The sequence below is a fragment of the Leptidea sinapis genome, chromosome 2, assembly GCF_905404315.1.
Source record: "Leptidea sinapis chromosome 2, ilLepSina1.1, whole genome shotgun sequence".
In the NCBI taxonomy this organism is placed as follows: Eukaryota; Metazoa; Arthropoda; class Insecta; order Lepidoptera; family Pieridae; genus Leptidea; species Leptidea sinapis.
This window is the reverse complement of record NC_066266.1, coordinates 27,712,961-27,727,181: the sequence shown is the minus strand read 5'-3', so window position 1 is coordinate 27,727,181 and position 14,221 is coordinate 27,712,961. Positions and strand designations below refer to the sequence as shown.

General features: G+C 35.5%; 1 protein-coding gene across 1 annotated transcript; it reads right to left on the bottom strand.

Annotated features, from left to right (window-relative positions):
- Positions 1 to 1,753: 1,753 nt before the first annotated feature.
- Positions 1,754 to 3,053, bottom strand: LOC126978046 (zinc finger protein 239-like). The gene has a single exon (XM_050826769.1). The coding sequence runs from the start codon at positions 2,959 to 2,961 to the stop codon at positions 1,822 to 1,824; it is 1,140 nt and encodes a 379-aa protein (XP_050682726.1). The 5' UTR covers positions 2,962 to 3,053; the 3' UTR covers positions 1,754 to 1,821.
- Positions 3,054 to 14,221: the final 11,168 nt, after the last annotated feature.

Below are 14,221 nucleotides of genomic sequence, written 5' to 3'. Positions count from 1 at the left end.
CAATTTGAATTATTGATATTGATTAAAATTGTATGTGTCTTGTGTTCGTGTATAGTGTTAATGTATACCCCGCTTAATATCCGGTTATATTAACCACAGAACACTCTAACGAGATAATATATCTCCTGAAATCGATGACTTCACACTTTGATATGCTGTGCAAAACAAGCATCACTAAGTTATTGTTATTAACTTTAACAGCTACAACGGTAAGAGATTTGGTAATATACTGAGATTATAAAAATGACTTTAAGTTATCACATAGACATAATAAAGGAAAGGCCATGAAGCAATTGGGGTTTGTTAATTCTACCTGACAAACTTTTTATAACATCAAATGCATAAAAATGTTTTAGTTATTTCTTATGTATTACCAGATAAGTACTCACGAAATTGTCGACGAGTACGTCTACCTCGGACAAACTGAGCCACTGAGTTTGTTGCGCCCGTTCTTCTTTGAATAAGTGATGTCACATCCTATTTTGAATAAAAATATTTGAATTTGAAAACAATCCAGTTAGGCAGGTCCAATTTCGAGAAAGAGGTCACTCGTCGAATCCAACTGGGATGGGCAGCGTTCGGTAAACTCCGTAAGATCTTCTCGTCTCAAATACCGCAGTGTCTTTGATTTGATTTTCTAGAAATGCATGTACTTAAGACTAATGAATTACCGTCTAAAATTTAATATAATTTGACCAAATCAATACGGATTTCAAAAGGGTAAATCTACTTCCCTTGCCATTTTTAACCTATTGAAGTCAGTTACTGAGAAACTTGATCTTGATTGCAAAAAACACGCAACTGTTCTATCTTGACATGTCCAAAGCAGTGAGTCTATTTGTGAGTATCCATGCTCTAAGGTTGAAGGTTTTCGATTGCACAAAGTGGCTGTGCGAGACAAGAAGTTTTTCGCAAAACGCTCGGTTATAAAATGTCAACATGAGGCGGGTGGAAATTCACATTTTCACTCGCTTTTGGTGGAATTCGGCTGCTTATATCCACCCGAACAACTCCTCTGAGAATTCGACGTAATACATGCGGTAGAAGATGCAAAGAGAGGGGTGCTCTTTACTCTACGCAACGCCAAAGAATCAATCCGTTCGGAGATGACTTACCTAATCGTCGATGATTCGAGCCTCACTTCGTTGCATGCGGTCAAATGGAAGAAGCTGGTACTCGGGAGCGCTCGCCCATAGGCGAGAACACTACTCCATGTTTTTTTCCCCTGAAAATAAGGGACGAGACGAGCAGGACGTTCAGCTGGTGGTAATTTATACGACCTACCCATTACAATGCAGTGCCGCTCAGGATTCTAGAAAAACCCAAAAATTCTGAGCGGCACTACAATTGCGCTCGTCTCCTTGAGACTTAAGAGTTAAAATCTCATTTGCCCAGTAATTTCACTAGCTACGAGGCCCTTCATACCGAAACACAGTAATGTTAACACATTACTGCTTAACGGCAGAAATTGGCGCCGTTGTGGTACCCATAATCTAGCCGGCTTCCTGTGCAAAGGAGCCTCCCACTGGTGATGTGAAAGACTTGTGATCAATAATCGTTCCGGGTCGTATAACGTCGTCGTCATTATATTCAGATTTGTAAAAGTAGGCTTTGGTGATTGCACAGTGAGCAATTTTTCTAAGCATATAATTGACTTTTCGTATTAATACAGCGACAATAGTTTTTATTTCCTAATTGTGATTTTCATGTCAAAGAAAATTTCTATTAATCTATTGTGGATAAAATAAAAGAATTTATAGGCCTTCCACCAATATGTTGTATTACATTATTATATTATATACATTAAGTGCAACCATTACATCAATACGGCTTCTCATTTGTATGTGTTCTATAATGTCTTTGCAAATTACTAGAAGTAAGGAAATTTTTACAGCATATGTTACATGAATGGGGCCTCTCACCGTTATGTGTTCTAATATGTGTTTTCAATGCGCCAGATTGATGGAATTTTTTACCACACATGTTACACGAATAATTTTTTTCCCCCATATGCATACTAATGTGTAACTGTAAATGACCAGATTGATTGAAACTCTTACCACAAATACTACATGAAAATGGCTTTTCACCGGTATGTGTTCTATAATGTATTTTCAGTGTACCCGATTGATGGAAACTTTTACCACATATGTTACATGAATATAGTTTTTCTCCGGTATGTATTTTCATATGTATTTTCAATGCATTCGATGTTTTGAATACATTGCCGCATACATTACATGAATACGGTTTTTCATTGGTATGCACAGTCTGGTGTGCTCTTAAACAATTAGATCGATTGAAACTCTTACCACACACAGAACACGAATACTGCTTTTCACTACTATGTATTGTTTTATGTTCCTTCAATCCATTAGGGTAAAGAAAAGTCTTTCCACATATATTACATGAATAAGGTATTTCTTCATTGTGTGCATTTTTATGGTTCTTCAAATTGCAGGATACCGTAAAACCCTTACCACAAACATTACAAGAATATGGCTTTTCATGGCTATGTGATCTAGTATGTCGTTTCAAACTAACAGGGTTAGTAAAACTTTTACTACATATATTACATGAATACGGCTTTTTACCAGTATTATTATGTCTTTCCAAAAAAGGAGAACAAGTGCAACTTTCACCACAAATAATATATGAATGCCCTTGTTCAGGAGTATGGCTGTTGTCAACGTTATTTGGATTTATTGACTGATTTTGTGTTTCTTTATTACTTGTATGGGACTGATTATTTTTAGATATGGAAAAATTATCTAAACTATCTTCTGTTTTAGATATTTTTTCGTAAATATGTTCTGAAAGTATACAGTTCCTTTCTTTCATATTTATTTTCTTCAACAGCTGTAATGATGCTGCCATTTTCGTTGGGCTACTTTTACTGTTGTTTCGAGTTCCTTCTTTTATATTTTGATTAACAACATATTTAGCTTGTCCATCTATCATATTTAGCTTGACGTCTGTTGGACGATTACTTGCAATTTCTTTGCTACCGGCACTGACGATTTTCTTCCCAGTTTTTCTTTTAATTTCTGCTTCAACTGTAATATATAAAAAAAAAGATCATGTTATCTTTGTCTCATTTAAAGATGAATAATCGGCTCTTTTAAGATAAGTAAATATAATGTTACATCAGGATATATTTATGGACTACGACAGAAAATGAAAATGGGCACAAGGTTGATTACCATCATGCCTGTTCATTAATAAACATAAAAAATCTAAAAAGAGATGAGAATATTTCTATGATCGAATTTGGATTGCTGAATCAAAAATAGCCGCCGCGTATCTTTACTTATTAGTAAATTTATAATAATCATTGTAACAATATGGATATCATTACCAAGGTTGACAAGATAAGAAAATTATGAATTTGGCAACACTTTTTAAGTCCCAGATGGTCGCTGCGGAAAATAATCTATCCAACATTTAGGATCGTTTTTAAAATTGAAATGTGCACAGTATGGATATCGTTTCTATTCCTCTCTGGGTGGCTGAGATTGATTTCTAAATTATTATTTGACTTTCTTCATGTTTTTTTTTTCATAACTTGCGCTACTTGCAAAATTATAATTGTGTTATCATTACCTGGTAACTTATCATCATCCATATCTATCTCATCCTTACATTCCTGTTTAATGAATTGTTCATCTGGCACATTGTCTTTGTTCAAATTTCGGTGATCAATATCACACTCCGGCAGATTGAACCGTTCTGAAAAAATGTCCACTCAATAACTATACATTGATAGCAGTCTCAAACGATGAGCCATTCCATGAATAGATAAATCATTAATCAAACATATACTTTAATATCAAGTCTATCCATATTCCGGCTAATAAGCTGTGTTAATTTTAATTGAGATACATTCAACCGTTTTGTGTGATTGAGAAAAAACTTTAACTTTTTTATGAAAGAGGAAGACAAACGAGCGATTACCTGATGCTATAAATGATTACCACCGCTCACATTCTCCTGTAACACCTGAGGAATCACTGGAGCGTTTCCAGCCTTTTACGTGTAGCTACGCACTTTTTTGAAGGTACCCCGGGTCGTATCGCCCGGGAAACACCGCACAAGGAAGCTAATTCCACAGTTTAGTTTTACGTGGATAAAGTTCCTTGAAACCCGAACTGTAGGGGAACGCCAGTCATCCAGATGGTGGAGATGATATCATAATTTGTGGCGTGTTGTGCGAAGGGTAAATTCGGCGGCAGGAATAAGGTCAAAAAGCTCTTTGGAACACTCCCCGTGATAAATATGGTAGAAGACACACCATGAAGCGACATTTCCACGCAACACCAAGTGATCTAGCCGCATACAGAGGACTGGATCCCTGATAACTCGAGCAGCACTGCGTTGAACGCGGTCAAATGGTTCGAGGTGATACTGGGGTGCGCCAGCCCAGAGATAACAGTAATAATCGATATGTGGCCGGGGCCTACGCTTTGAAGAGTAGTATTACTCCTGTTCAGGCTCACATCCAAACATTATTCTATCAGACTCATCTAGACCATTAAGTGCCAGGTTTTGCAGCTAACATTGTTAAATCCTAGATTGTTTAAGATAGTTGCATGGTAGTCCAACAGAAAAAGGGGTTTTCGGATTTTTTGTTATTTGTTCTAGGTTGCGATAGGCATTGCACAGTGTTTCAAGAAAATTTGTTTGGCAGAGAATTTAGTTGGCAAAAAATGTTTTTGATCTTCTTTTATGAAATATTTCAAAATTTTCAATATTTCAAAAAAAAAAATCGTGTGGACCATCCTTAACATTTAGGGGTATGAAAAATAGATCTTGTCCGATTCTCAGACCTACCCAATATGCACTCAAAATTTCATGAGAATCGGTCAAGCCGTTTCGGAGGAGTTCAAAGTTTAACACCATGACATGAGAATTTTATATATTAGAACATTAGTAAATATGAGGTCGCTCCAAGAAGTAGAGCAAAAGTTATGTAGAACTAGAACAAACGTCTTAGCAGCAATATAGCAGTTTATTAACAAGTACCTGTTATTTCCAGTTTTGTATCTTCATTTTCCATCTTCATATGCAAAACAACTTACTTCTTACTTAATTGTAATTATTTTCTTCTTCTTTCTTCTTCTTATCTTGAAATATAAAATGATAATGTTATTTTAAAATGATACCATATTATTGAAAATAAGGAATAGATTGACACTTTATCATTTGTCAAAAAACTTAAAAAGCCAGGGGGTGGTATTATAGTTTGCAGCGATAAACTACTACCTTCTACTATCAGTAATTAGCTGTCAATAATCTGAAGCTGTCCCAATATAACTGATAAGTCATTCTTATATAATATTATTATATATAATATAATTGCAACCTCCATACAAACTTATATCGCTGGTAAGCTATACATTGTCCCACTGACAGACAGCATGAATGGATAAGGTGAGTTACCGTGGATAAGTTTATTGGGACCGAAAAGTCAACTATAGTTATGATTTTTATCTCAAGTAGAAGATGAATATTGGGAACAGCCGTTAGCGAACCCAAATGATACTGAATATGTACTATAACTGTAAACATAAATATTAAATAATATTGTAATATAATAATACAACAGAATATAGATAATATTATAAGCACTCAAAGTTACCTGAATGTTAAATTTTTAAAAGTATTTAAGTTTTGAGGTTGCATAATGCAAAGTAAACTTACCAGTATAATCTAAGGGAAAATTTGTTACTAAGTATTCGTCATTCATTACTAAGTCTTTAGCCTTTTTTTAATGAAAATAAGGGATGAGACAAGCAGGATGTTCAGCTGATGGTAATTGATACGCCCTACCCATTACAATGTAGTGCCGCTCAGGATTCTTGAAAAGCCCAAAAATTCTGAGAGGCACTACAATTATGCTCGTCACCTTGAGACATGAGATGTTAAAACTCATTTGCCCAGTAATTTCACTAGCTATTGCGCCCTTCAGACCGAAACAGAGTAATGTTTACACATTACTGCTTCACGGCAGAAATAGGCGCCACTGTGGTACCCATAAACCAGCCGGCTTCCTGTGCAAAGGAGCCTCCCACTGGTAAGCCTACACTCCCTCTTGGTGAACAAATGATGTCTGCACTGTCTATTAAGCCTTGATCCTGTATTTTTTTTATATTATAATTATAAATAAAGTATTATACTTACTCTTAATTACTTCTACAACCAGTTCCTTATTCATTAAAAAAATTATAACAATTTTACTAGTAACAAGTAAAGTGAAAAATGAGTGATAGTAAATTTAATAGTAATACATTAATTCTCTATAACAAGTAATTGTCTTAGATAACAAACAGTATAATTTACATTTTTTTTTAAATAGAAACAATGCCATTGTCAATACACTCCAAATTGCTTCTATTGTATTTAATCAGGTGAGAAGCAGAGTGATAATAGGAGATACTAATACATAATAAACAGACAATAGTTATATCCAAAGGTTCCTCTTAAGACATAACATACCGAGAAGTTTAGATGACTATTAAATTACTTCATTGACTAGTAAATACATAGATAATTTAATCATTTACAATAAGGTATGCCTAATAGCTTAGAAAGTTGCATCTGTACAATGCAGTGTAGTTATATTTTATAACATCTTACAAAGTTAATCAATATTTATTACTTATTTATTAACTAACAATGGATACTTAATATACTACGATGATAAAATATAAATATCAAGTCTCAAATGACTATAGAATAAAATCTATTATAAATACAATAACACTAAATCATAATAAAAATATTTGTTTTTGTAGAAACTGACACCAAAGAGAATTTAAACACTACTGACGCTTCAAGTCGAAGACAGTTGACAGACACGATTTTTTTTAAATTAAGGCATTGCTGAATACTAATGCGGCCTTTAGCTCAACCCATAACTAATCAAACAAAAATATTTGTAAATAAATTCGTAGAGATACGAAAGTTATAATGTTATACACGGTGTATACAATGCAAATACGGTGGGTGAACAATGTTTCAGGGATTGGGGACCTCAATACCTACCCAAATAACCACCATGTATGTTCAGAAATATTTAGTAGGTCTGGAGATATTTGCGAATTTAATATTTGTTTTTAAACCAGATTCTCAGAGAAAGTTTGAAAGCACAGCCAAACTGTTCGGTCAACCGTCTTGATTTTTGTCTTAACTTAGCTTAATAGTAGTCTTTTGTATCATCCAACCGCTATAAATCATCGATATTTATAAATGGAAAAAATTGTTGTTGAAACAATTCAGTTTTTTAAGAAAATCTAATTAGAACGTTAACATTGAGGGGTCTTACGATAAAAAACAGTTTTATAATTATTTTTTTAAACTATTAATGTAAGATATTGTCTGAAAATTCGCTCGAGTCAGAAAGCAGTAATTATTTTTTAGAGTTATCTAATCTCGAGAATTGCATACTTGGAATGTCTTTTCTTGAGGTATCTAACGTTATTTGTTTATAAAGTTCGTAAACAAGTCAGTTTATGCTCAAAAGGGTAGTCAATTAAATATTAGTATGGTATTATATTATTATGTGCGAGGTGATGGTTTGATTGGTACTGACTTAAATTCTAACTTTTGCATAACTCTCGTCGTATAGTATACATTGTCATTATTTGTCTGTCCTACTGTGTGTACCCGTGCTCTCTTTGTTTAGGTACTTCTGTGTTTTGAAAAAACTTCAAACACATCAAATTATCGATAATAACATTTTTATTGCATTAAAAAATAAATATTCTATTCTGAATGAGCAATATGTTTTTTATGTAAAGGAGGACAAACGAGCGTACGGTTCATCTGGTGTTATGTGATCAACGCTGCCCACATTCTCATGCACTAGAGAAATCACAGGATCGTGGCCGGCCTTTAAAGGAAGGTATACGCGCTATTTTGAAGGTACCTATGTCGTTATACTGTGGCTAATCAAAAGCGCGATTTTGCGCTGGGTTTTTGCGACGTTAGAATCTATAACATTATCACTGAATAATTGAGAGGCAATAGTCAAGATGTTTATTTCATTAAATTTTTCACTCAATGATTCTTCATTAAAAGAAAACATACTTTCATAATTAAACTTTATTATTCAAAACGAACGCGATCGCTAACATGGTGGATTCAATCCGTACCTAATCAGTGGGCTTCATAAATTTGTCTCTTTGATGGATGAAGTAAATATGATTGAATAAAATCATATTGAACGTGCGTCAGAGAAGTAAAACTATTATTTACTTAGAAATGTATATTTACGGAAAATTTCACAATTCGTATCAAGGATAGTATCAAAAAGAAATCTACTTCCAACATTATAAACAAAAACAATGATGCCAACGAACTGTATTCAGTTCGCTAGAAAATATCAAACCGTTGACTCCCTACCGTGCGTTTGGTCACGTACGCCACTTCAATCGTGTATAGGTTGTGTGCCACGTGGCTTCTTAGGACGCCCTTAGGCCCCTTTACTTTTTCATCGTGTCGAGTTACCTTTCACAGTTTGACGTGTGCACTCGACCGGGCTGAACGTATACTGTCACCTACTTTTGAGAGTCATGGATAGTTAATAAGCACGGACGAGTAAAAAAAAGACGGACTCCGCGCCGTGATATAAGTAAGTGAAGCACCTGTATGTGCGGTTACGGGTTACTAGTTAGTAGTTACACAATTTTTTCTCTCTTAAATAATCGTATATGGCCACAAATACGTTTTTTTTTAATGGAATAGGAGGACAAACGAGCGTACGGGTCACCTGTTGTTATGTGATCACCGCCGCCCACAATCTCTTGCAACACCAGAGGAATCAAAGGAGCGTTGCCGGCCTTTAAGGAATGTGTACGCGCTTTTTTTGAAGGTACCCATGTCGTATCGTCCCGGAAACACCGCACAAGGCAGCTCATTCCACAGCTTTGTAGTACGTGGAAGAAAACTCCTTGAAAACCGCACTGTGGAGGACCGCCACACATCCAGATGGTGGGGATGATATCCTAACTTGTGGCGTGTCGTGCGAAGGTGGAATTCGGCGGCAGGAATCAGGTTAAACAGCTCTTCGGAACACTCCCCGTGATAAATGCGGTAGAAGACACACAATGAAGCGACGTCTCTACGCAACGCCAAGTGCTCCAGCCGTTCACAGAGCACGGGGTCCCCAACAATTCGAGCTGCTTTGCGTTGCACGCGGTCAAATGGATCCAGCTGATACTGGGGTGCGCCAGACCAGAGATGACAGCAATACTCCATGTGTGGCCGGACTTGCGCTTTGTACAGCGCTAGAATGTGGGCCGGCTTTAAGGCCAAGCCGGCTCTATTAATGACGCCCAGTTTCTTTGAAGCCAATTTGGCTTTGCCCTCCAGATGGCCACGGAATTGGCAATCGCTCGAGATTTCGAGACCCAGTATTCCGATACAAGGCGAGGCTTTAAGGGAAGTGTTGTCGAAGAGCGGTGATACGACAAATGGGGTTTTTTTAGTGGTAAACGCGCAAACTTGAGTCTTCTGGGGGTTAAATTTACCCCATTCCGCGACCTTCTCAAGAGAGGACTCGATAGAAGACACAAGTTTCTCCCGGCACTGGTTGACGATTTCCCGAGAGAGACCTGCATGGCCCGTGTCATCACCAGTGCTGTCGTCTGCATAGCAATGAATGTTGGAGGTGTCCAACAACGTCCTGTATTTACACGTTAATCGGCTTGTTTTGCTGCTACAATGTTATGTACGGTGACACGGAGTCCTTATTTTTTTACTAATCCGTGTTAATAAGAGGAGTTATTTTTGAGTTCAGATGTTGACAACTCTGCCTTATAACGCACTCTTTATACAACGGCTTTCGTAAGCCAGTTATTGTGAGGTCCACGAACCCACGACCCTCGCGTTCTCAACCACAACGTTCATAAAATTTAGTTTTCAAATTTTATTTGTGTATTAATCCTAAAACCAAATCTAAATGGAGTTCTTTGGAGGAGGCTTTTACCCAAAAGGGATCCATACAAAACCAGAGATAGAGATAGTAACTTAGAGTAAGTAAGATCAAATAATTGTTAGTTTTGCATGGAATCAAATAAAGCTTCATTATTATTATTATTATGTTTATCCTAGAAGTGAGGGTTATCACTTTAAAAACATAACAAATTTAAAATAGATTTGCAAGAGCGACATCTCAAGTCACTTTCCTAATATGCTAATATTGGGGTTGAGCAGGTTATCAATTGTAAATTAAATCCTGTAGATGAAGCCACAACCTGAGAGTTGAACAAAGCATACAATATTTTATGACGATACGTTGGCTTAACTTGAACGGTTAGCTGAGTTGGAAGAGCAACCGCACGGAACATTTTGAACACTTCATAAATTTTATTTCTGTTATTATAAGTTGTTCTTAGTCAATTGCCGCCATGATTGTACATAGAACGCTCACAATGCAGCAACGGCTCGTGCGGCGACCGGTACACACGGGTGTCAGTCAGAAATTAGGTACGGTCAAAAGTGTCCAAAACGTAACAGGCACACGAGACAATGAAAGCCACTATGAAGCTTCATAAAAGTTGCAGACAGGCTGCAGCATCAAAGGAGCCGTAAGGGCGCAACCAAATTACGTACGCCGGGAAAGTATCCGTTACAAGTAAAGGCTGTCGCTGTTTCGCTCGGTCTGTGGCCTATCCAAAGGTCATAACAACCAGAAAATATCTGAAAATCTGTTCTCAACACCTGAATATCCTCAAAGGACAGTACGTATCTTGTCCTCTGACTGCATGTATACTGATGTTCATCCGCGAATTTACGATTGCTTAGGTTGTCTAGTGTTGTTGATATTATTATATTTAGGTCGTTCGAGAAGACTCCGGCTCCAGTGCCGTGTATGGATTTTGATCCGTCTGTATATATTCTGACATCGTTCATGCCAGAGTTATCATTTGCTTCCGCATTCAAATTCAAATATTTTAATTCAAAATAGGATGTGACATCACTTATTGAAAGTCAAAAACTACCACTCATTCCAAAATGAATGACCTGTCGATAAGTTGGGACAGAAAAGTCAACGATGGTTACCATTTTTTATCTCAAGTCTATCTCCTAGACCGAATATTGGGATTAGGATAGAAGTTTGTATGGAATTTGCAATTTATGCGTCCTATTTTTACTTTTTTAGTTTATCATCTCATTATTAGTGGAGGCTATTTATTTATTGCCAATAATTGATAAATAAAATAAGTGCCTATAATTGTTTCAACAGATTTTAATAAGGTTTTACGATAACAACCTCTCAAATGATTAACTAACAACAGTTTAAAATTAGTTAAAGTAAATTAAATTATAATAAAAAAAGTAAATTATACATTCCAAAACCGAAAACACCGCGAATTGCATAGATTCAGAATTTATTAGCGTCATGTGTATCATAAACAGTTCACTGAAGACTGCAATAATTATTAATATTTATATTTAATGAAATTGATCGCGGACTGACACCGTGACTATTAATTTTTATACACAAGAATTATGCAAATTATGTATCACGGGTCAAGTGATAACATTGTGCGTTATTGACATAGATGGCGCTAAAAGTCACTTACGTCGCGCTGATAATATTTCAATAAGTTTTGTCAGGTGAGATATTTAATACATCGTAATTACAGGTGTTTCCCAACAACTCATTAACAAGTTATTTTTGAATAGTGGTATGTTACTTGAATACCACTTATATAATAGAGAACAGCGATATATAACCATAAAACTGTCTTCAAAACTTGTAATGACAAACTGAAATCTATATATTATATAAAAATGAATTGCTGTTCGTTAGTCTAGTCTCACTAAAACTTCGAGAACGGCTGGGTCTGGATGGGCTGGACCGACTTGGCTAATTTTGGTCTTGAATTATTTGTGGAAGACGGAAGTCCAGGGAAGGTTTCAAATGTTTAAATAATCATGAAAATACTCGAAACATAAATAAAAACAAACGTGTGTGTCGTCATTCAGAAATCAAATTGAAAGAATAATTTAAAATCAATAACTAATTAGAATTTTTATATCTTTCTAAATTTCTCAGTAGGTACAAAATAAAATTAATTTTAGCTAACTATAGTTGGTATATTAATTACAGTTGTTAACTATCTATCAGATTATTTTTATGTAGATTGATAAATTTTAAGTTTTGTCATAAATTCAGAACCTAACCATAATATTTGACAACCAATATGTCGATCCATCCTCTATATACAACATTAGACCAGTGGCGGATTTACCAGCAGGCTGAGTAGGCTGGAGCCTAGGGCGGCAAATTTAGTTCATAAATACGATTTTCGAAAATTGGAGAGAAATTAAAATATTACACAAAAATCGAAATATAGTCCTATAAACAATGCTAAATAATAAATATCTCTACATAAACAATTGCAAAACGCTTTATTAATTAAAATAACAATTTCTCGTTAAATCCGATATGAGTCTATCTATGACAACGAGAAATGTGTTAACCCTGAAATAATATAGAATCGCTATTGCGTTATTCTAAAAATTAATGGTCTAACACGGTACCATAGTTCTCAATGATACTAACCATACGGGAAAAGTTAATGTAACGAGTATGATGGAACACAAATCATAAAGTTGGAAATTGATTGATAGAAAATTGATATGATTTTCTGGATTAATATATCAAAATTTTGAGGTGGCAAAAATTGAATAGACTGCGGGCGGCAAATCTGTAAATCCGCCACTGCGTTAGACAAAGAGTGCATCCTTCTATCATTGTGAGTGACTATTACCGCCACGTGCGCGAGAACGGTTATCCTTTGTGATAGTCACATTTCAAGTGATGTGCTCTTTTTTACACATGTATGTTTGTAACCGACTCATTTAGGAGCGATATTTACCCACTTTAAACGGCCAGATTGCGATCAAACTTCGCAGATTTATCGATGACCGATGTCAATACATTAATTAGATTAATATTAAAATTGTTCCATTATTTAACTTGCAAAATAAGATTTATGTCAATTTATATAAATTTCATCTATTGTCTAAGAGGTAGAAATTGATGTTTAATTTAAATTTAGACCAATATCTTTAAAAGAACGGGCGCAACAAACTCAGCGGGCTTTTTTTTCATCGAAAAAATATGTTTACAAAGAAATATTGTACAATTAAACTAATTATTTAATAGCCTGAGGGCGGTCACTCCACTCCCAATCTGTGGTATCATTAAGAAAGTCATTTATGTTATAGTAACCTTTACCACACGAACGTTTTTTAACAATTCTTTTGAATAACGTAATACTTTTGTTTTGAACATTTTCTGGGATCTTGTTGTAAAAGCATATACATCGCCCCACAAAAGACTTACTAACTCGACTTAGCCGAGTTGTAGGCATTATAAGTTTATGTCTGTTTCTGGTGTGAACATTATGAATGTAACAGTTTCTAGAAAATTCTTCAATGTGTTTATGAATATACAGAAAATTATCAAAAATGCATTGAGACGCAACAGTCCAAATGTTTATTTCTTTAAATCTTTCTCTTAATGATTCTTTAGGACCTAGGTTATAAATCGCGCGAATAGCCCTCCTCTGTAGCACAAAGATATTATTAATATCGGTCGCACTGCCCCATAGCAATATACCATAGGACATAATACTATGAAAATAACTAAAGTATACTAATCACGCCGTATCTATGTCAGTTAACCGTCTGATTTTCTTAACCGCATAATATGCTGCAGAACTAAACCTATTCGCCAATCCTTCAATATGGAGCCCCACTGCATTCCATTTCCAGTTCCTTATGACAGGTTCAACCTGGAATGTCCTTAGGGCGTGATTAATGCCGTTGCGCATAATCTTTGTCAAAGGCCCCTTCTATATCTATAAAGGCAGCCATTGTGGAAGCTTTGGTTGTGATAGCCGTTTCTATTTTCTGCACCAGCGAGTAGAGTGCGGACTCTGTTGATCTGCCTTTCCTGTATACATGTTGGTTGGGGTGTAGTTTTATGTTGAATTTAGGTCTATCATAAAGCCCGAATTAAGTGTGTGTAATATTTAAAAGCTTGGCACAAAAAAAGATTGTGGTGGATACATGCCTTCTGCCATGCCTAACATACAGAAGTCAAACATGAGTTTAAACAAATAAAATAAAAAACAAAATTACATCAACACAAAGAGCAATGGAACGAAGCATCCTAAAGCTAAGGAAAATACAAAAAATTAAA

Excerpts from the sequence above, each read along its gene's own strand:
- LOC126978046 (XM_050826769.1), bottom strand. The coding sequence starts at position 2,961 with ATGATAGATGGACAAGCTAAATATGTTGTTAATCAAAATATAAAAGAA.